Source organism: Podarcis filfolensis, assembly GCF_964270895.1.
Source record: "Podarcis filfolensis genome assembly, chromosome: 18".
Classification (NCBI taxonomy): domain Eukaryota; kingdom Metazoa; phylum Chordata; class Lepidosauria; order Squamata; family Lacertidae; genus Podarcis; species Podarcis filfolensis.
In genome coordinates, this window is record NC_139622.1 from 9,675,482 (window position 1) to 9,697,639 (window position 22,158).

Consider the following 22,158-nt stretch of genomic DNA (forward strand, 5'->3'; position numbering starts at 1 on the left):
TTTTTTTGTGTTTACCATCAGCACAACGTCTGGGATCGAAGACGGCGTGTGAACAAGACCGGGAGAAGTCAAGTTGAGCGAGCACAAAACATAAAATGATTTAAGAAACTCTCCCTCCTTCTCCCTTCATTCCCATCTCTTCCCAGACGGGAAAAGGAAAAAGCTGGTTTCTGCCACAACGACGACAAAGAAAACTTGTGGACTGATTTTTCTTAAAAGAAAGAATAGTAAAGATGGGTTCGGTTTTTTAAAACAAATTACCGTATTTTTGGCTCTATAATACTCATTTTTTCCCTCCTAAAAAGTAAGGGGAAATGTATGTGTGTCTTATGGAGCGAATGCAGGCTGTGCAGCTATCACAGAAGCCAGAACAGCAAGAGGGATTGCTGCTTTCGCTGCGCAGCGATCCCTCTTGCTGTTCTGGCTTCTGAGATTCAGAATATTTTTTTCCTTGTTTTCCTCCTCCAAAAACTAGGTGCGTCTCGTGGTCTGGTGCGTCTTATAGAGCGAAAAATACGTTACTTTCAGATTTCCCTTGGTTGTCCACCATGGCCCGTCATACACAACGTAACACATTTGCATTAGTATAATATATATAATTCTATATATATATATATGTATATAAAACCAAAGGTCAAAGGCCAGGCTGCGAGACCACAGCTCAGCCCAACCCTGGCGGAAGTGGCTGGCACACTGTTGCTTTATTACATTTAAATAGCGCCTTTCCCCCCCCAAGGAGAGCTCAAGATGGACGACATTGTCCTATCCGCACAACAACCCTGTGAGGTACGTTCAGGCCGCCAGATGGCGACTGTACTCCAACCGCTTCAGGTTGCACCCAGTGAGCTTCCTGGGGATTCGAACCCTGGTCTCTCGCAGGCCCCTTTCCCCCAACGTGCTAACTATTACGCCGCCCCACTTTGGGCAGTGGCACTTCCGCTCCTCCAGACGTTCTGAACTAAAACTCCCAGCAGCCTCCGGCGCTCCTGGCGGGAGCTGGCGGGAGTCGTAGCGCAAAACAACCCACAGGGTGCCGAGTTGGGAGGGCTGGCATGAGCTGGCCAAAAGGAAAGCAGTCGAGGCTGTGTTGGGGCCACAGGAACACAGCCAGGATTTGACCCCCTGGTTCCTAATTCCTTGATTGAAAAACCGGGGGGGTTCGCTGCGATCCGGAGAAATGCCTCTTCGATTCAAGAACTGCTGGCTTTCTAAGGAGTCGAACATTCTCTTGTCTCTGGGATTTCCTTTTTAACACCCCAGGTCTTTCTCTCTCTTTCAAGGAATCGGATGAGATTGACGCCCGAGGCAGCCTACCGTGAATTTCTCCCTCTCATTTCCCGGGCTTGAGTTGGGCTGCCGACATTTCCGGCGGAAGAGGCTGACGGATCAGGCCGATGGTCCGGCAACCTGTTCTACAACCTGTTCCCTGGTCCTGAATGGGGTAACTGTGCCCCAGAAGGACCAGGTGCGCAGCCTGGGAGTCATTTTGGACTCACCGCTGTCTATGGAGGCACAGGTCAGTTCTGTGTCCAGGGCAGCTGCATCTGATACACAGGATGAGACCCTCCCTGCCCACAGACTGCCTCGCCAGATGGGTGCATGCTCTGGTTATCTCCCGCTTGGACTACTGCAATGCGCTCTACGTGGGGCTACCTTTGAAGGTGACCCGGAAACTGCAACTAATCCAGAATGCGGCAGCTGGACTGGGAGCGGCCGCCGAAACCATATAACACCTGTCCTGAAAGACCTACATTGGCTCCCAGTACGTTTCCGAGCACAATTCAAAGTGTTGGTGCTGATCTTGAAAGCCCTAAATGGCCATATCCCTGAAGGAGCGTCTCCACCCCCATCGTCCAGCCCGGACACTGAAGTCCAGCTCTGAGGGCCTTCTGGCGGTTCCCTCATTGCGAGAAGCAAAGCTACAGGGGACCAGGCAGAGGGCCTTCTCGGTGGTGGCACCCGCCCTGTGGAACGCCCTCCCGTCAGATGTCAAGGAAATAAACAACTACCTGACATCTTGAAGTCACCAGAAGGCAGCCCTGTTTAGGGAAGTTTTTAATGTGTGACATTTTAATGTATTTTTAATCTTTGTTGGAAGCCGCCCAGAGTGGCTGGGGAGACCCAGCCAGATGGGCGGGGTACAAATAAATTATTAGTATTATTAATAATATTCTTACCGTGGCCAAAAGGGAAACCAGCAAGTGGGACCCGAGCGAAAGAGCAACGCCCTCCCTCATGTGGTTTCCAGAAAGAGGGCATAGCCACTGTGGCTACTAGCCGTTAACAGCCCTCTCCCCCTCCTTGTCTCATCCTCTTTCAAAGCCATCCAGGTTGGGTGGCCTCATGTGGCAGGGAGTTCCGCAGGTTAACTGTGCACTGTGCGAAGGAGGGCTTTCTTTCACCAGGCCTGGGGAAGGGCTCTTGCTCGGTGCCAGATCACCTGCTTGGCATGCGGAGCGTCCCTGTTTCAATCTCTCGGAAGCCCCTGGAAGAGACCCCTGCCTGAGACTGGGGACAGCTGCTGCCAGTCCGTGCAGGCAGTAACAAACTCGAAGGCCCATTGCTCTGACTCAGCTTCTTCCGTTCCTAATCAAACCCAATTTTCTTCCTGTTTGAAAGCATCTCTTTTTTTTCAGAGTCATGAGGACTAGATACTTGTTTTACTTTTAAGGGGAAGGCTGTAGCCCCGGCCTGAAACTCTGGACAGCTGCTGCCAGTCCGTGTGGGCTGACTCAGCGTTAAGGCACCTCCCCGTTTTCCTTGCCTGCGAGAAACTGGAACGGACAGTTCCTTGGGGTAGATCTACTGAAACCAACAGAGATCTCTAACTTAAAGTCCGTTCGTTTTCCGTAAGCAAAAGCAGAAGATTCGATGTGCATCTTCTGTGGTTGCAATTTTGCCGTATTATGGGGAAATCTTAATAAATAAATTAAAACGTTTAGAAAAGGTCTGTTAGTTTCAATGGGTCAACTCGAGTATATGGCCACGATCCACTTGTTTCCATCCTGCGGTTTCACCTTAAAACTACGAAGCCTCTTTGGAGAACACCTGGAGGAAAACCAGTGGAACGTTTTATCTCGCTGTATCAAAAATCTGGCCTCCTTCCCCTATTTATTTTTTAAAAGGAGAACACGGCGGTTCAAATAAGAACCCGTTTTTATGAATGCATTGTGTGTGTGTGTGTGTCGATTTGTTTCCAAGAAACACGCAACTCTGCGTGATTTACAAAGGACAGAATGAGGACAAAGCGAAAGCGGGAGCAGGTCATTTGAAAAACATTTTTTGATCGTCGAGAGATTATTGCAGGTTTTCTTTTTTTAAAAAAGAAAGAATTTTAGGTTTCTATTTTTAAAAATTAAAAAAAAAACCACAACCAACCAACAACATTTTCCCCACCCTCCCCAAGGAAATTAAAACTTAAAATAATAACAGAAAAAATCCGTCCATCAAAACCATTCATTCTCGGCAAAGAGGCGTTAAAAAATAATAATAATAATAATAATAATTCATAATAATTCATAATCACAGTATTACGCCTGGTGGCAATATGTACAGGAATAGAACAGCTGTTCCAAACAAGTCCCTTGGCTCAGAGAAAGACAGAGTTGGAGTTGGGTGGGGGGGTTGTATTTGCTGTTTTGCAGGGTCCCCGTCCCTGCCGGCTCCCGCCTGGCAAGAACGAGAGGGGGAAAAAGATATCCGTCGAAATATGATTAAGCACCAGGGAGGCAGTCTCAAGAGACGACGTATTCTTGCTACAGTTCCATGACAGGGTGGAGAATCCTGTTTCTTTTTTTGGGGGGTAGGGAGGGAGGAGGAACCAAGAATTTGGATAATATTTTAGGGATCAAAAACCTCTCCTTAGCCGTTAAAGTACACCAGTGGATCTGTCCCTTCCTGACCTCCCGACAGCAGCAACGCAAACAGAGGTCATTCTGGGATTCTTGTGCTATTCTCAGGTATGGCACACCTTGGGTCAAGCGAGGAGAGCCGGGGGGTCAAACGTGGCCTGCGTAGCCCCCCGGCAAATGGCGTGTGGTCCTTTCACTTCCTCCCCCAACCCCCTGCGCCGCCAAGAAGCGAGATGAGGGGCCCAAAATCCACAGCGCTGGGAATTTAACGGGGAAGGACGGATGAACACGCTGGCAGGAGTTTTACGGGCATCCCATTCGATACCCCAGAAGGAAGATTATCTACAGCAGGCACATCCAACAGGTACCGTATTTTTTGCTCTATAAGACTCACTTTTTCCCTCCTAAAAAGTAAGGGGAAATGTGCGCGCGTCTTATGGAGCGAATGCAGGCTGCGCAGCTATCTCAGAAGCCAGAACAGCAAGAGGGATCGCTGCTTTCGCTGCACAGCGATCCCTCTTGCTGTCCTGGCTTCTGAGATTCAGAATATTTTTTTCCTCCTCCAAAAACTTGCGGTCTGGTGCATCTTACAGAGCAAAAAATACGGTAGATTGTGATCTGCTGGTAGATCACTGGACGTCTGTGGTGGTAGATCACTGTCTGCCCCCCCCCAAAGAAGCTCAACAACTTCTTTGGCTCCCCTAAAAAAGGCTCAACAAGTTTGACCTGAACCCCAGGGAAATGGGCCTTCCTCCGTCCTAAGAAAAACTCAACAACAACTTTGACCTGAACCCCCCAAAAGGGGGTAGATCACTGCCAGTTTTTAACTCTGTGACTAGATCACAGTCTTTTGGGAGCTGGCCACCCCTGATCTACAGTTAAGAGACTCACAGGGTATAGATGTCAACACGTCAACTGACTGCAGAAATTTAGCACCAGTTTGAACTGCAGCAATTGTTCCAGGACTTTAATTGTTTGGGATTGTTTTTGTTGGTGTATATATGTGTGTATATATGTGTGTGTGTACGTACGTACGTACGCACACCCCCCCCCCTTGGTTCTCAAATGCTGAAAACACAGAAGTAAGTGTTCCGGATTTCGAACGATTTTTGGAAGCCGAACGTGGTTCCCTGCCAAGCTACAAATCTCCCTTTCTCACCCTCCTGCATGAGACAAGGCACTGGGTCGGCTTAGCGTCCCAAAACCGTTCTTGCAAATAGGAAGAAACCATAAATAAATAACCCCTTTTCTCCTTTACCAATGGGACCACTTTTACTCTTTTTGGAGTGATGTTTGAATTACAGCTTCCCAGCTTTAACTCTCCTATATAAACCCAATTTTATGTCTTTAAAACCCAATACAGTCAAACCTCCGTTGTCGGACGTAATCCGTTCCAGAAGCCCGTTCGGCAACCGAGGCACGGCTTCCGATTGGTTGCAAGAGCTTCCTGCACTCAAACGGAAGCTGCGTCGGACATTCAGTTTCTGAAAAAGGGAGCATTTACCGTATTTTTTGCTCTATAAGACTCACTTTTTCCCTCCTAAAAAGTAAGGGGAAATGTGTGTGCGTCTTAGGGAGCGAATGCAGGCTGCGCAGCTATCCCAGAAGCCAGAACAGCAAAAGGGATCGCTGCTTTCGCTGCGCAGCGATCCCTCTTGCTGTTCTGGCTTCTGAGATTCAGAATATTTTTTTTCTTGTTTTCCTCCTCCAAAAACTAGGTGCGTCTTGTGGCCTGGTGCGTCTTATAGAGCGAAAAATACGGTACTTGCTGGAGAGATTCCCGAAGGAGGGGAGATATCCTGTTGCGCTCCTGCTTCCCAGCTTTAACTCTCCTATATAAACCCAATTTTATGTCTTTAAAACCCAATACAGTCCGTTGTCGGACGTAATCCGTTCCGGAAGCCCGTTCGACAACCGAGGCATGGCTTCCGATTGGTTGCAAGAGCTACTCAAACGGCTGCCGTGTCGGACATTCGGCTTCCGAAAAATGGAGCATTTACTTCCGGGTTTTCGGCGTTTTCGGGAGCCGAAACGTTCCAAAACGGAGCCGTTCGGGAACCAAGGTTTGACCGTGTAGACTTCCTTTCCTAAGTGCCATCAGGGCCGCTCTAGAAACCAGCTGGGCTCAATTTTGGGGGGTGGTTCTTACTAAAATTCACATTTTAGTACCGTTGGAGTGTGGCCCTCGCTCTGGGGGATTTTGACCAGAGGGCCATGGGCAATTTTCGCTGGACGGTGCAGGCGACTGCAGAACAGGGAGCAGGGCTGCCGACCCCAAACACCCCACTGCTTAGAGTTGGGCTCTCTGTGACCCTGGTGTCTGTTGCTAAACACTTGCGGATGATGCCCCAAGCAGGTGTGGGGATGGACACACAGACAAGACAACCTCCATCGCTCACCAAGTTGTGTCATACGTAGTTGGCCATACCATGCGCTGGTCTCCTCCCTGCCTTCCCCCAACTCCTCACGGGGTTTAAAAGCAACCCTCCCACGGCGCAAGAAACCCCTTGCCCAGCCATTGTGTCAAGTCCAGAGTCCTCCTCTTTGGAGCGACGGGCAGAACATCTCCTCTCCCGTAGACCGGCGACGTCTTACGCAACATGCGAGGCGTTGGTTTGACCTGCTGGGTCCGGATGGCAGTGGGTCCGCTGCACCAACAATAGTTAACAGAAACAGGGGGTGGGGGTGGGTCTAAAGCAAAGGCTGATTTGGGCAGGGCAGGATCCTAGTCCTCTGTGTGGTTCAGGGGGCTGGTGGTCCCCTTTGGCTCCTAGGCCCCCCAATCCTAGCTGCCTGGTGTGTGCGTTTTGCGAGTCAGGGAATTTGGCCACCGCGGTGGAACGGGCTGCCCGCCTTTGTCCAAGGGGACACAGAGAGGAAGAGGGGAAAACAGAAGGGCAATAGGTGAGGCACCTGCTCCTCCCTCCTCACTGCGATGTCTCTTTCGGTTCCAGTTGCAGAAAAAAGACCGGCACAAAAAAACCAAAGCTGGGAGGAAGGAACAGAGGGGGGTTCAAGGAAGGAGACTATATTTGGTCTAGAATTTTTGAAAAGAAAAACCCCATGGGGTGGGGGAGGGAAAACAGGAACCCCCCAACGGGGTTGTGTCCCGGCCAGACGAAAATGATCCGCAGAGCGTCTTGGAAGCACAGAACCTGCTTGCCTCCCGCCGCAGGTTTTCAGAAACCGGTCTCTTGCCTTCTCTGTCCAGCTATCTCACCGATCCTTCCGCCGCCCCAGATCTGATGGGGTGTAGCGGGGGTCCGGTTGTGAACCGTAACAGTGGCTTGACCTGGGAAATGGAGGCAGGGTCCGTCCACCTGGCTGTCTTAGGTGCCCCGATCCGCAAGCTCGTCTGTGGCTGAGACCGCAGTTCAGAGATCCATTGACTACACACCCTTCCCTCCCCACACAAAACTGAACAAAGTCATCGCCGCGAGTTCTCTCTTCATTCTTCGTTCACGCCCTCTCTCTCTCTCTCTCGCTTTTTCAATCCTCCCCCCTCGTTTCCCCCCCCCAGCGGCTGCTGAAAAGAGCTCCAGTTTTCTTCCTCTTCTGTCCTCACCTAGCAGGGCTAGGAAGTCAGGATAGTCCAGAAAACTGGGACCACCACCACCACGAAGAAAGTCTCGGGGACCCGGAAGCTGTGGCAGGAGTTATTGCTGGTGAATATCGGTTCTGGGGACTCGTAGAGAGAATCGTCTGCGAGGAAACAAAAGAGGGGGTATAAGAAGGGGAAGAGGGAGTGAATGATGTACCGCTGGGTATTTGACTCCCAACAAATAAGCGAAAATGTTCGGAGCAAGGTCAAATGTTGGAAATGCAAAGAGAAGGAAGGCACCTTTCGCCACATGTGGTGGAACTGTAAAGCGATAAAGGAATTCTGGGAGATGATAGATAATGAGTTGGAAAAAAATGTTTAAAATAACCTTTGTTTAAAAAAACCTAGAAGGCTTTTTGTTAAGAATTGTAGGTGCAGAGATACCGAAAGAACTGAAAAGACTGTTTATGTACGCTACGTAACAGCTGCAAGGATGTTGCTCACCCAGAGTTGGAAATATGAAAAGATGAATGTGGACTGGCAGATGAAACTACTGGACTACGCAGAGATGGCATGATTAATCGGGAAAATGAGAAATCAGGAGCATCAAAACTTCAACAGAGAAAACCATAATGAGGTGGAAGCAAGTCAACAACACAATAACTTGGAAAGGGATTCAACCCAAGACGGATGATATCATGTACAAAAAACACTGGTATTGGTTTGAAGTATATTAAGTAAGACTTATCGATAGATATGTATTTTTATTGTCAAATTTTTTCATTTGATTTGATCAAATTGCACCCCCCCCTCCTACGCATCTGGTGACTGGGAGCGGTCGCCGATACCATATAACACCGGCCCTGAAAGACCTACATTGGTTCCCAGTACGTCTCCGAGCACAATTCAAAGTGTTGGTGCTGACCTTGAAAGCCCTAAACAGCCCAGTATCCCTGAAGGAGCGTCTCCACCCCCATTGTCCAGCCCGGACACCGTGGTCCATCTCTGGGAGTTTTCCGGCAGTTCCCTCCATGCGAGAAGTGAGGTTACAGGGAACCAGGCGGAGGGCCTTCTTGGTGGTGGCGCCCTCCCATCTGATGTCAAGGAAATAAACAACTATCTGACATTTAGAAGACATCTCAAAGCAGCCCGTATTTTTTGCTCTATAAGACTCACTTTTTCCCTCCTAAAAAGTAAGGGGAAATGTGTGTGCGTCTTATGGAGCGAATGCAGGCTGCGCAGCTATCCCAGAAGCCAGAACAGCAAGAGGGATTGCTGCTTTCACCGCGCAGCGATCCCTCTTTCAGTTCTGGCTTCTGAGATTCAGAATATCTTTTTTCTTGTTTTCCTCCTCCAAAAACTAGGTGCGTCTTGTGGTCTGGTGCGTCTTATAGAGCGAAAAATACGGTACTTGCTGGAGAGATTCCTGAAGGAGGGGAGACATCCTGTTGCGCTCAGGGCATCCGGCCAGCCACTGCGAGAACAGAACGCTGGACTAGAGGGGTCTCCCTTTGGCCTCACCCAGCAGCCGGGCTCCTCGCTGGACGGTGCATTTCTGCAACCCAGCTCTGTCTTCATCTCGCCATTTCCTGGCCCCAGCCCAGCCGCCCAGGTTGCCAGCTTTCTCTCGTGGGCAGTGTGGGTGTGCAGAAAGGAAGAGGGTCAGGACCCAGAGGGAAAGGGCTGCATGTCGACAAGCCACCCTCTGGCTGCCTCTCGCAGGCAAGAGTCCATTTCAAAATAAACGGGAGGCATTTTTATTTATTTTTTTGCTCAATGGACCCCAGCCAGCCTGCGGAGCTTTGCCAAGATCTTCCAGTGCCAAGGATGCCTCTTGGGGGCTGGTGGCCTTGTGGCTAACAGATTGAGGTTGAATCCTGACAAGACAGAAGTACTGTTTTGGGGGGACAGGGGGCGGGCGGGTGTGGAGGACTCCCTGGTCCTGAATGGGGTAACTGTGCCCTTGAAGGACCAGGTGTGCAGCCTGGGAGTCATTTTGGACTCACAGCTGTCCATGGAGGCGCAGGTCAATTCTGTGTCCAGGGCAGTTCCATCTGGTACGCAGGATGAGACCCTCCCTGCCCGCGGACTGTCTGGCCAGAGTGGTGCATGCTCTAGTTATCTTCCGCTTGGACTACTGCAATGCGCTCTACATGGGGCTGCCTTTGAAGGTGACCTGGAAACTGCAATTAATCCAGAATGTGGCAGCTAGACTGGTGACTGGGAGTGGCTGCCGGGACCACATAACACCGGTCCTGAGAGATCTGCATTGGCTCCCAGTACGTTTCCGAGCACAATTCAAAGTGTTGGTGCTGACCTTGAAAGCCCTAAACGGCCCAGTATACCTGAAGGAGCGTCTCCACCCCCATCTTCCACCCCGGACACTGAGGTCCAGCGCCGAGGGCCTTCTGGCTGTTCCCTCCCTGCGAGAAGCGAGGTTACAAGGAACCAGGCAGAGGGCCTTCTTGGTGGTGGCGCCCGCCCTGTGGAACGCCCTCCCTTCAGATGCGAAGGAAATAAGCAGCTATCTTCTTTTTAAAAGACATCTGAAGGCAGCCCTGTTTAGGGAAGTTTATAATATTTAATGCTGTATTGTTTTTAACATTTGATTGGAAGCCGCCCAGAGTGGCTGGGGAAACTCAGCCAGATGGGCGGGGTATAATTTATTATTATTATTATTATTATTATTATTATTATTATTATTATTATTATTGGCCCTGCCTGCGGTCGAGGGGTCAAAGGGCGGCTGCTTCTCGCCCGCCCGATAATCCTGCCTGCAAAAGGCCCCTTGTCAGCCGGCGGTGCAGAAACGCATCGGCTAAATTACTGCGAACGCCGTTCCCCTGGCTTGTCTCGTCTTTTAAAGTTTACGACGGGATTAAGGGTGGTTTTTGCAGGATCATAGCCAGGGGAGGAGGAGGGGGAAAGAATACAATACCCACAGATGCCAATCCCCCCTTTGTGTTCCGCGTTCGGCTCCACTGCTGCCCCCCCTTCACCGTCCAGGATTATTATGAGCAAAATGATTGTCGTAATCATAGAAGAGGGAAGGATATGCAGGAGCATAAATAGCTGCGTTGGTAGAGCATAGAATGACAGAAATGTAGAGTTTGAAGGGACCTCAACAGCTCTTGGTCCGAGTCCAGACCCTCCAGAGCAGGAGAAACCAAGCCTGGTCCATCGTCCCTGTGACAGCCCTTAAGATATCAGAAGATGGCTATCGTAGCTCCTCTCAGTCTCCCCTTTTCCAGGCTCAACACACTCAGCTCCTTCGACCGTTCTTCATCAGGCTTGGTTTCCAGACCCTTGATCATCTTGGTCGCTCTACCAGCTTGCTGGCATCCTCACCAGGCTTTTAATCTCAAGGTTGTGGGTTCAAGTCCCACATTGGGTGAAAGATTCCTGCATTCCAGGGGGGTTGGGCTGGATGACCCTCAGGGTCCCTTTCAACTCGACAATGATTTGACTCTATGAACCTGGGACCTTCAGCAAACAAGACAGACTGCTGCAAAGCTATGCGATGAAGGCCCTGTGTGAGTGTCTGGAGGCGGTTGGAGGATGGATGGCGGCTAACAGATTGAGGTTGAATCCTGACAAGACAGAAGGACAGTTTTTGGGGGACAGGAGGTGGGCGGGTGTGGGGGTCTCCCTGGTCCTGAATGGGGTGACTGTGCCCCTGAAGGACCAGGTGCGCAGCCTGGGGGTCATTCTGGACTCACAGCTGTCCATGGAGGTGCAGGTCAATTCTGTGTCCAGGGCAGCTCCATCTGGTATGCAGGATGAGACCCTCCCTGTCCGCAGACTGTCTGGCCAGAGTGGTGCATGCTCTGGTTATCTCCCGCTTGGACTACTGCCATGCCCTGTACGTGGGGCTGCCTTTGAAGGTGACCCGGAAACCACAACTAATCCAGAATGCGGCAGCTAGACTGGGGACTGGGAGCAGCCACTGAGATCACATAACACTGGTCCTGAAAGACCTCCATTGGCTCCCAGTACGTTTCCGAGCACAATTCAAAGTGTTGGTGCTGACCTTGAAAGCCCTAAATGGCCTTGGACCAGTAGACCTGAAGGAGCGTCTCCACCCCCATCGTCCAGCCCGGACACTGAGGTCCAGCTCTGAGGGCCTTCTGGCAGTTCCCTCCCTGCGAGAGGTGAGGTTACAGAGAACCAGGCAGAGGGCCTTCTCGGTGGTGGTGCCCGCCCTGTGGAACGCCCTCCCATCAGATGTCAAGGAAATAAACAATGATCTGACCTTTAGAAGACATCTGAAGGGAGCCCTGTTTAGGAAAGTTTTTAATGACTGCTGTTTTATTCTGCTTTTGGTGTTCTGTTGGAAGCTACCCAGAGTGGCTGGAGAAACCCAGCCGGATGGGAGGGGTATAAATATCATCATCATCATCATCATCAACTTCCAATGGGATGTATTCCTTCGTAAATGGGTTCCAGGCAGCAGCCTTACAGTGAGGTCCTACGCAGGTCTACACCAAGGTATGTCCCACTAAGATCATTGCAGCTCATGCCCAGATAGGTTGGAGTCCTATAGGACATTTGGTTCCCTAAAGGGGCGACCCTATATCTCAGCCTCTCTGAACCTGGTGTCCTCCGGATTTTTGGGACTATAGCCCCATCGGCCCCAGTCAGCGCAGCCATCAGAAAACTGCTTTGCAACAATGTGCCAATTAGTGAAACTGCATGCAATTAGATGTAGTTAGGATAAATTTGCAGAAAACACTGGCTTTTTAGAGTGGGGGGAGAGAATTCACAAACTGATGTGGCGACTGAAATTCATGGGTGGGGAAATAAACGAGAAACTGACAGGCCTAACAGCCCATAACCACCCGGGTTTTTAAATATATTTTTTGAAAAAGCCATTTATTCTTTCATTAGCAAAGCGTTCTTGTTTTCTTTAAAAGCTGCCTCCATCACACACACATACACACATGAAACAAGGAAAGGGAAAACCAAGCCCTTAGAATATCCCTTTAGACTCTGACATTTCTCACTCTTTTCTACCTGCTCCCTGGGAAGAGCTGTGGCCAAATACTAATTATACGTTAACAGGAGGAGAAAATTATTAATTTGTGTTTTCTTTTTTCTCTACAACAGCTGCGCCTATTTGATTCGGGGGAAGTGGGGGAGAAACTCCCCTGTACGGAGAGCTGGAGGCCGGCTTTTTACGAAAAAGAAAAGAGGGAAGAAAAAACAAAAAAACCCCTAAAATAATTTGCTCTCTTTTTTCCCCCCTCTGCGAAAACAAAAGCAGCCCTGTGGGGTTATGTACCAAGCAGGCATCAATCTAGATTTATTTTATTTCCTTCTTTCTTCCAGCCCCAGAGCAGAACCGAAGATAATTTGTCGGAGATCTGAGTGACGCTCGGGTGCTATTTTCTCGGGCCAAAAGCTCCCCCTGCGCCTGGCATTTCACCCGCCGCCAAGAAAGCCAGCGGTTGAAGTGGGTTTAGAAAGAGTGGGGTGAAGGTCGGTGCAGATGGGGTCGGGGTCTAATAGACCTTTCACTGATTTGATCTCACGGGGAAAACATGCGGAAGGAAAGGTTTGTTCTTCCAGTTTCCCTGGAAAATGTTTTGCATCGTCGCCATTACTATGAACATACAGTGGGACCTTGGTTCTCAAACGTTTTGGTTCCCAAATGCCTTGGTTCTCAAACGCCTTGGTTCCCAAACGCCGAAAACCCGGAAGTAAGTGTTCCGGTTTTCGAACGTTTTTCGGAAGCCGAGCAGCCGATGCGGCTGTCGGCTATTGTTTCCAGGGCGCCTGCACCAATTAGAAGCCAAGACTTGGTTTTCGATCATTTCGGAAGTCAAACGGGCTTCCGGAACAGATTAAGTTTGGCGCTTTTGTTTTTGTGATTTATTTTGAGTTTTTGTGGCTTTTTCGGTTCATTTGTTTTTGTGACGATCATCAGCGCAGGTAATTATTTTTATCTTTTAAATCTACAACACGGTCTTACTTATTTTATAGTACAGTACATTGATCATTGCTTTCATTTATGGATCAACGGTCTCGATAGATAGTAAAATTCCTGTTCAACTGCTGTTTCAGGGGTTGTTTTTAAAAGTTTGGAACGGGTTAATCCATTTTGCATTGCTTTCTATGGGAAAGCAAGCCTTGGTTTTGGAACGCTTTGGTTTTGGAACGGACTTCTGGAACAGATTAAGCTTGAGAACCAAGGGACCACTGTACAGCAACAGCAGCAAAAACCAGACCAGATATTCAGGGGATACAGTGCGAGTCAGCCATGTGATGCAGCAGCAAAAAAGGCTAACGCTGTTCTAGGCTGCATCAAACAGAAATCTAGTGTCCAGATCAAGGGAAGTCATAGGTAAAGGTAAAGGGACCCCTGACCATTAGGTCCAGTCGTGACCGACTCTGGGGTTGCGCGCTCATCTCGCTTTACTGGCCGAGGGAGCCGGTGTACAGCTTCTGGGTCATGTGGCCAGCATGACTAAGCCGCTTCTGGCAAACCAGAGCAGCGCACGGAAACGCCATTTACCTTCCCACCGGAGCGGTACCTATTTATCTACTTGCACTTTGATGTGCTTTTGAGCTGCTAGGTTGGCAGGAGCAGGGACCGAGCAATGGGAGCTCACCCCGTCGCGGGGATTCGAACCGCCGACCTTCTGATCAGCAGGTCCTAGGCTCTGTGGTTTAATCCACAGCGCCACCTGCGTCCCTAAGGGAAGTCATAATCCCACTCTATTCTGCCTTGCTCAGACCACACCTGGTGTCCTGTTCCCACTTCTGGGCGCCACAGTTTAAGGAGGAGATTGACAAGCTGCAAGGTGTGCAGAGGAGGGTGACCAAGATGATCAAGGGTCTGGAAGCCAAGCCTGATGAAGAACGGTCGAAGGAGCTGGGTATCTTTAGAGACTGAGAGGGGATATGACGGCCATCTTCCAATAGGCTGTCACATGGAAGATGGAGAAACTTGTTTTTGGGTGCTCTGGAGGAAAAGACCTGAACCGATGGATTCAAGTTACGACAAAGGACTTTCCGACTAAACATCAGGAATAACTTTCTGACAGTAAGAGCTAATGGAGCATTCTCCCTTGGGAGGTTGTGGGCTCTCCTTCCCTGGTGGTTTTTAAGCAGAGGTTGGATGGACCTCTGTCGTGGATGCTTTAGCTGAGATTCCTGCATTTCAGAGGGTTGGACTAGATGACTCAAGAGGTCCCTTCCGACTCTACAATTCTCAGAAAGTGCTCAGGTCTGACAGCCACGCAAACACCCACGTCCTCTACAAACCTAGGGGAGAGTCTTGCTGGGTGAGTTTCTTGTCTGCTTCACAGCTCCCCCAGCAGAGAGAGACGGTATATAAAGTAAATAATAATAATAATAATAATAATAATAATAATAATAATAATAAACCCCACCCATCTGACTGGGTTTCCCCAGCCACTCTGGGTGGCTTCCAACAGAATATTAAAATAACCTATTAAACATTAAAAGCTTCCCTAAACAGGGCTGCCTTCAGATGTCTTCTAAAAGTCTGGTAGTTGTTGTTCTCTTTGACATCTGTTGGGAGGGTGTTCCACAGGGCGGGTGCCACCACCGAGAAGGCCCTCTGCCTGGTTCCCTGTAACTTGGCTTCTCGCAGGGAGGGGATAAAATAATAATTGACAAAACCCTGCATTTCTTAACTGCATTGCCCACCCACCCCCCGCTAAAAAACACGCGCTCTGAAAAGTGTTTTCTCTCAAATGGCGAGTTTCAGAATGTATTTCGACATGGTTTCTGAGCCACGAATCCTGCCCTGGCTGGGATTCGCAGAGACCCGATCCCTGAATCACGAATACCAGATGGGTACTGTATTTTGTGCTCTATAAGACTCACTTTTTCCTTCCTAAAAAGTAAGGGGAAATGTGTGTGTGTCTTATGGAGCGAATGCAGGCTGCGCAGCTATCCCAGAAGCCAGAACAGCAAGAGGGATTGCTGCTTTCACTGCGCAGCGATCCCTCTTGCTGTTCTGGCTTCTGAGATTCGGAATATTTTTTTTCTTGTTTTCCTCCTCCAAAAACTAGGTGCGTCTTGTGGTCTGGTGCACCTTATAGAGCGAAAAATACAGTATGTGTTTGTGTGCAAATTTGCACCCTGGGATTTGCCGAACTTGCACCCTGGAACCTGCAGAGGATCTTTCCGGTGTCCCCAGACATCACTTACTTGTCGGCCGCACATAAACCTTCAGCTTTAAGCAGGGCTTGTCGACCAAGTTCGGAGGCGTCGCCGCTGCAAGAGACAAAAGGGGCAGAGGGAGAGGAGAGACAGAACATCATCACCAAAAAAACCGCCATATGTGTCCTACATAAAGTTTCAATTTTACACATTTCCAAAATGCTGGAGGGCAAATTTATAGGGTTGTTTCTAAAGCCCCTGTTCACAAATCCCGGCTCCGTTTCAGAATCCTATATATCGGGTGCCTACATTCTGCATGGACTGGTTGCATGGCCACATGTGCAAAAGGCTTGAGATATCTATTAGGTCCATAAATTACCATATAGCATACAGGTGAAACTCGAAAAAGTAGAATATCGTGGGAAAGTTCATTGATTTCAGTAATTCAACTTAATTTTTTTTTTAAAAAAATATTTTTATTCAAGAATTTTTTCCATATAAACATAACATACATAAACATACAAAGACAAAAACAAAACAAAAAACACGTACCATTTCTTATCCTAATTTCTTGTACCTTTCTTCCCCGACTTCCTCATGCCTCCCTTTTCTGTATTCCAAATTCTTATCGATTACTCAGCAAATCTTCCCTTATTTTAATTTAAATTTAAACTAATCTTCCTTATTCTCCTTGTCTTAACCATTGCTAATAGTAACCATTTACTTTCCAGTCCAACATCATTCTAACTTTCATTAACTTTGTAATATTTCTTTAAATAGTCCTTGAATTTTTTCCATTCTTCTTGCGCTGCTTCTCTTCCCTGGTTTCGGATTCTGCTCGTCATTTCTGCCAAGCCCATGTAGTCTATCACCTTCATCTGCCATTCTTCCAGTGTGGGTAACTCTTGCGTCTTCCAGTACTTCGCAATAAGTATTCTAGCTGCTGTTGTAGCATACATAAAGAAAGTTATATCCGTCTTTAACACCCCTTGGCCGACAATACCCAAGAGAAAGGCCTCTGGTTTCTTGGAGAAAGTATATTTAAATACCTTTTTTAAGTTCATTATAGATCATTTCCCAGAATGCCTTAATCTTCGGGCAAGTCCACCAAAGATGAAAAAATGTACCTTCAGTTTCTTTACATTTCCAACATTTATTATCAGGCAAATGGTAAATCTTTGCAAGCTTGACTGGGGTTATGTACCACCTGTATATCATTTTCATAATATTTTCTCTTAAGGCATTACATGCCGTAAATTTCATCCCGGTGGTCCACAACTTTTCCCAATCAGCAAACAAAATATTATGACCAATGTCCTGAGCCCATTTAATCATGGCTGATTTGACCATTTCATCTTGTGTATTCCATTTCAGCAGCAAATTGTACATTTTTGACAAGTTCTTAGTACTGGGTTCTAACAGTTCTGTCTCCAATTTTGATTTTTCCACCTGGAAGCCAATTTTACTGTCCAGTTTAAACGCTTCATTTATTTGATGATAGTGCAACCAATCTCTCACCTTCCCTTTTAATTTCTCAAAGCTCTGCAATCTCAGTTTGTCCCCTTCCTTTTCCAAAATTTCCCAGTATCTTGGCCACTTGGACTCCATATTTAACTTTTTGACTGCCTTAGCTTCCATTGGCGACAGCCACCTTGGAGTTTTGTTTTCCAGCAAGTCTTTATATCTAACCCAGACATTTAATAGTGCTTTTCTGACAATATGGTTTTTAAAACTTTTGTGTGCTTTAACCTTGTCATACCACAAATATGCATGCCACCCAAAAATATTGTTAAAACCTTCCAAATCCAAAATGTCTGTGTTTTCAAGAAGCAGCCATTCTTTCAGCCAGCAGAAAGCTGCCGCTTCATAGTACAATTTAAAGTCTGGCAGGGCAAACCCCCCTCTTTCCTTTGAATCCGTTAATATCTTAAATTTAATTCTGGGCTTTTTGCCCTGCCAGACAAATCAGTAATTCAACTTCAAAGGTGAAACTATTATATGAGACAGACTCGTGACATGCAAAGCGAGATATGTCAAGCCTTGATTTGCGATCATTGCCATGATCATGGCGTACAGCTGGTGAAAACCCCAAATTAACCATCTCAGAAAATTAGAATATTCAAGGAAATCAGCAAAACAAGGATTGCAAATCGAGCAAGATTGAACCTCTGAGAAGTAGAAGCACATCTCGCTTTGCATGTCGCGAGTTGATCTCATATATTAGTTTCACCATTCAAGCTGAATTCCTGAAATCAATGAACTTTCCCACAATATTCTAATTTTTCGAGTTTCACCTGTATATTCAGCACAAAAAAGATGACAATTTGTTGTTGACAAAGGACAGCTGGACATATTAAGGGCCCCATTACCTTCAGAACTGAGGGCATCATCAAACCTAAATCCGGTCCTGGGTGGGAGGGATTCGAACCCCGGTCTCCGAGGCCTTAGTCTGACACTTTAACCACTACATCGCGCCAATACACGTTGACAAGGAATGAGTCTTGTCGCAGCCACACTAAACGATTGAGTTCTTATAGATGCAGTATGGATATTATGTGGCACCTTTGGGAATGCGGGTGGCGCTGTGGTATAAACCACTGAGCCTCTTGGGTTTGCTGATCAGAAGGTCGGCGGTTCGAATCCCCTCGATGGGGTGAGCTCCCGCTGCTCTGTCCCAGCTTCTGCCAACCTAGCAGTTCGAAAGCACACCAGTGCAAGTAGATCAGTAGGTACCGCTGTGGCAGGAAGGTAAACGGTGTTTCCGTGCACTCTGGTTACCGTCACAGTGTCCCGTTGCACCAGAAGCGGTTTAGTCCTGCTGGCCACATGACCCAGGAAGCTGTCTGCGGACAAACGCCGGCTCCCTTGGCCTGAAAGCAGAGATGAGCGCTGCAACCCCATAATCACCTTTGACCGGACTTAACCGTCCAGGGGTCATTTACCTTTACCCAGGTGGCACCTGCAAAAGTGCCAATTCCGCCAATCAGGGATACCAGGGTTCAGGAGTCCCCTAAGTTTTTCAGAGCTTTGCACATCGATAGGTAAAGGTAAAGGGACCCCTGACCATTAGGTCCAGTCATGGCCGTCTCTGGGGTTGCGGCGCTCATCTCGCTTTACTGGCCAAGGGAGCTGGCGTACAGCTTCCGGGTCATGTGGCCAGCAGGACTAAGCCGCTTCTGGCGAACCAGAGCAGCGCACGGAAACGCCGTTTACCTTCCCGCCGGAGCGGTACCTATTTATCTACTTGCACTGGTGTGCTTTCGAACTGCTAGGTTGGCAGGAGCAGGGACCGAGCAATGGGAGCTCACCCCGTTGCGGAGATTTGAACCGCCGACCTTCTGATCGGCAAGTTCTAGGCTCTGTGGTTTAACGTACAGCGCCACCTGCATCCCACACCCTATATATAGAAATGAGCAAACCAATGATATTTTAGAGAGCAAGCGAGCTGGCGGGGCCCATGACTTACATCCTAGGAGCCTACACAAGACAAAACACTGTTGTTGGATGTAGGTTTTATTTTGTTTGTTTTTTATCTTATGTTTTGGAAATGTACATCCAGTCCCCCCCCTTTAATTTGTTTGGGGGGGGGGCCCGAAGAGAGTGGGGCCCTAAGCTATAGCTTGTTTAGCTTATACAGTGGTACCTCAGGTTACAGACGCTTCAGGTTACAGACTCCGCTAAGCCAGAAATAGTACCTCAGGTTAAGAACTTTGCTTCAGGACGAGAACAGAAATCGTGCGGCAGCAGCAGGAGGCCCCATTAGCTAAAGTGGTGCTTCAGTCAGGTTAAGAACAGTTTCAGGTTAAGAACGGACCTCTGGAATGAATTAATATTCTTAACCCGAGGTACCACTGTATGTAAATCTGGCATTGCCAATATATCCTTTCCTACATAGGAGCATCGGAAGAGCTTGGCTTCTGGGCTGAGGCTGTGTCCAGCATCCTATTCTCACAGCGGCCTACCAGATGTGTCCCCCCCCATGGGAAAGACCTTGCGCCGATTGCCGTTTGACCCACAGATGTCGCCCAGCCCCTGCTAAGAAGCTTAACCATCTCCGAGGTGCTTCCTCCGTTTCTTTAGCCGGGCGATTTGGGGAGGGGGCGAATTCCACGCACAAAAGCTCCCGCTTTTAATACCGCATCTTTGATCAAACTGATGTCAAAAGTTGTCCGACCCCCAAGCGGGGCGCTTTTCTCCGCCGTACATCCTTGGACATGTTCGGATTTCCCCCAATAAAAACCTGACAAGGCAAATGATACGCTTCTGATGGCACTGTGCAGATAAGTCGGGAGAGGCGGGCGAAGAGGAGGAGGAGGAGGCTGGGTGGGTTTGAGAGAAAGAGCAAAAAGTTTGCAATTAAAAGCTCGGGGTGGTGGGTGGGAACTCTCCGAGGCATGAAATTGGCCCGGATTAGGATGGGCAGTTGGGCTGAGGGGCGGAAAGAAAAGGTGCATTTGAAAAGCACTTTTAGGGAGGCCGTGACTTGACAAGGTGGATTTTCCATCTGTCCCTGAAACGGATTGGCCTTGACAGTCCCGACTCGGGAGCCAGGCGGGGGACATCCTGTTTGAAGAAAAGGCCTTTGCTCGGAAGGGTCACTGAAAATTCGTGTTAACACCACGGTCAGACACCGATTTAAGAGCATCGCTTATCCAGGGAACTGTAGATTCAAGTGTTGCCCTCAGCTCATCTGCATCTCTTGTCCTATCCTTAACGCTCCTTCTGAATGGAGAGGCGTTAAAGAAATGAAGAATCAGGTGAAACTCGAAAAATTAGAATATTGTGAGAAAGTTCCTTGATTTCAGGAATTCAACTGGAAAGGTGAAACTAATATATGATATAGACTCGTGACATGCAAAGCGAGATATGTCAAGCCTTGATTTGTTCTACAGGTGAAACTCGAAAAATTAGAATATCATGGAAAAGTTCGTTGATTTCAGGAATTCAACTTGAAAGGTGAAACTAATATATGAGACAGACTCGTGACATGCAAAGCGAGATATGTCAAGCCTTGATTTGTGATCACTGCCATGATCATGGCGTACAGCTGGTGAAAACCCCAAATTAACCATCTCAGAAAATTAGAATATTCAAGGAAATCAGCAAAACAAGGATTGCAAGTCGAGCAAGATTGGACCTCTGAGAAGCAGAAGCACATCGCGCTTTGCATGTCACGAGTTGATCTCATAGTTTCACCATTCAAGTTGAATTCCTGAAATCAACGAACTTTCCCACGATATTCTAATTTTTCGAGTTTCACCTGTATATCGCGAAGAACTGCATTAGCAAAACCCACCAGGAACCTGACCTCGCGTATCTTGAAAGTTTCCTTCTTGGAGTTCACGATGGGACTCAAAAACTCTTAATTTAAATCCGCTCTGTCCTGCTTTATTTTATTTCATTGGATAATGTGTTCGACGTGGTTCTGGGTTTTATTTGAAACTTATCTAGAATCATAAAATCGCAGAGTTGGAAGGGACCCAACCCTCCACAAGGCAGGATATGCTGCTCTGGATTGTAAAAATACAAACTCCAAAGCAGTTTACAAAAAAATATAAAACAATAATTCTCGAGGTTAAAAGAACAATAAGCTTTTTAAAAAAACAGATTAAAACTCACATCGACTTAACATTTGGGCAGGCTCGTCTAACCAAAAATGTTTTCGCTTCTTAAATGCTGGTCCTTGCTGAAAACAATGAAGACTTGATTTGATCAAATAAAGAGACTTATCCACCTCTTGCAACCAGGAGGACGAAAACAAGTGAGCTGGGAATTCAAAAGGGAGAGCCTTTGAAAGGATATATTTGCTGCGAGCTTTGGATAGCGTTTGGATTTTTGCAATATCTTTCTATTTACAGATACACACATTAAGTGTTTGGATGGGGATCTAATGATTGGGGGTTCTCAATTTTGTTTAAAAAAGATAATATTTTCACCAAAGCAAACAACATGTAGGTTTTGTGCTTTCTGGACAACGTTTTCAAGTTTCTAAACCGCTCCTTCTGTTCACAACCCGTATCTTCGTCCAGGAATTAACACAGAGCGGTGTGTGGATTTTCTGAACCAGGAAAATGCAGGAATCACGAGTCATTCCCCCACTTCTCTGCCTGCTAAAATCACATATGTTTGGAAGAAGGGAAACAGCATGACGTTTGATACAAAAAAAGTAGCCAGGAAGCAATAAAGAAAAAATTACGATTCTTTCAGAAACCACACAGCTGTTTTTTCAACACAGGCACTATCTACTTTGGTGGGTTTTTTTTTAATGGAGCAAAATTTTAAATAAAAAAAAGGGTGTGGGTTTTGATATGTGTTGGCTAATGTCCTGTTTGTTTTCATGTCTGAGCTTTTTGCCACTTTGGGGACTTTATTTTTTGCAGTGGAGCTCAACAAAGAGGGAATGCTGTGGAAAAGCAACTTGGCATTTTTGTCCCTCCAAAATCCCCACAGATGGGGCAGTTTGGGGCGGGGTGAGGAATGGCAGGTCCCCCTTTTTAAAAAGCTCGTGGCCCCACTTTGCCGCTGGGAAGCGATGGGGAGAAAGGTTCCCTCCCTCGTGATGAGGAATTATGAGAAAATAGAAATGGTGGCGGCCGAAATATGGGTGTGGACACCATTTTGCACCTTGTCGTT

General features: G+C 47.8%; 1 protein-coding gene across 2 annotated transcripts in view; it reads right to left on the reverse strand.

The window, feature by feature from the left end:
* Positions 1 to 6,863: 6,863 nt before the first annotated feature.
* Positions 6,864 to 22,158, reverse strand: part of EFNA2 (ephrin A2) — a 190,381-nt gene continuing 175,086 nt past the window's right edge. For both annotated transcript variants that reach the window (XM_083594960.1, XM_083594959.1), the window contains exons 4-5: positions 15,574 to 15,639; positions 6,864 to 7,553 (exon numbers count right to left, since the gene is read on the reverse strand). In XM_083594960.1, the coding sequence (XP_083451086.1) occupies positions 7,426 to 7,553; positions 15,574 to 15,639 (194 nt within the window). In that variant the 3' untranslated portion in view covers positions 6,864 to 7,425. The remainder of the gene's footprint in view (positions 7,554 to 15,573; positions 15,640 to 22,158) is intronic.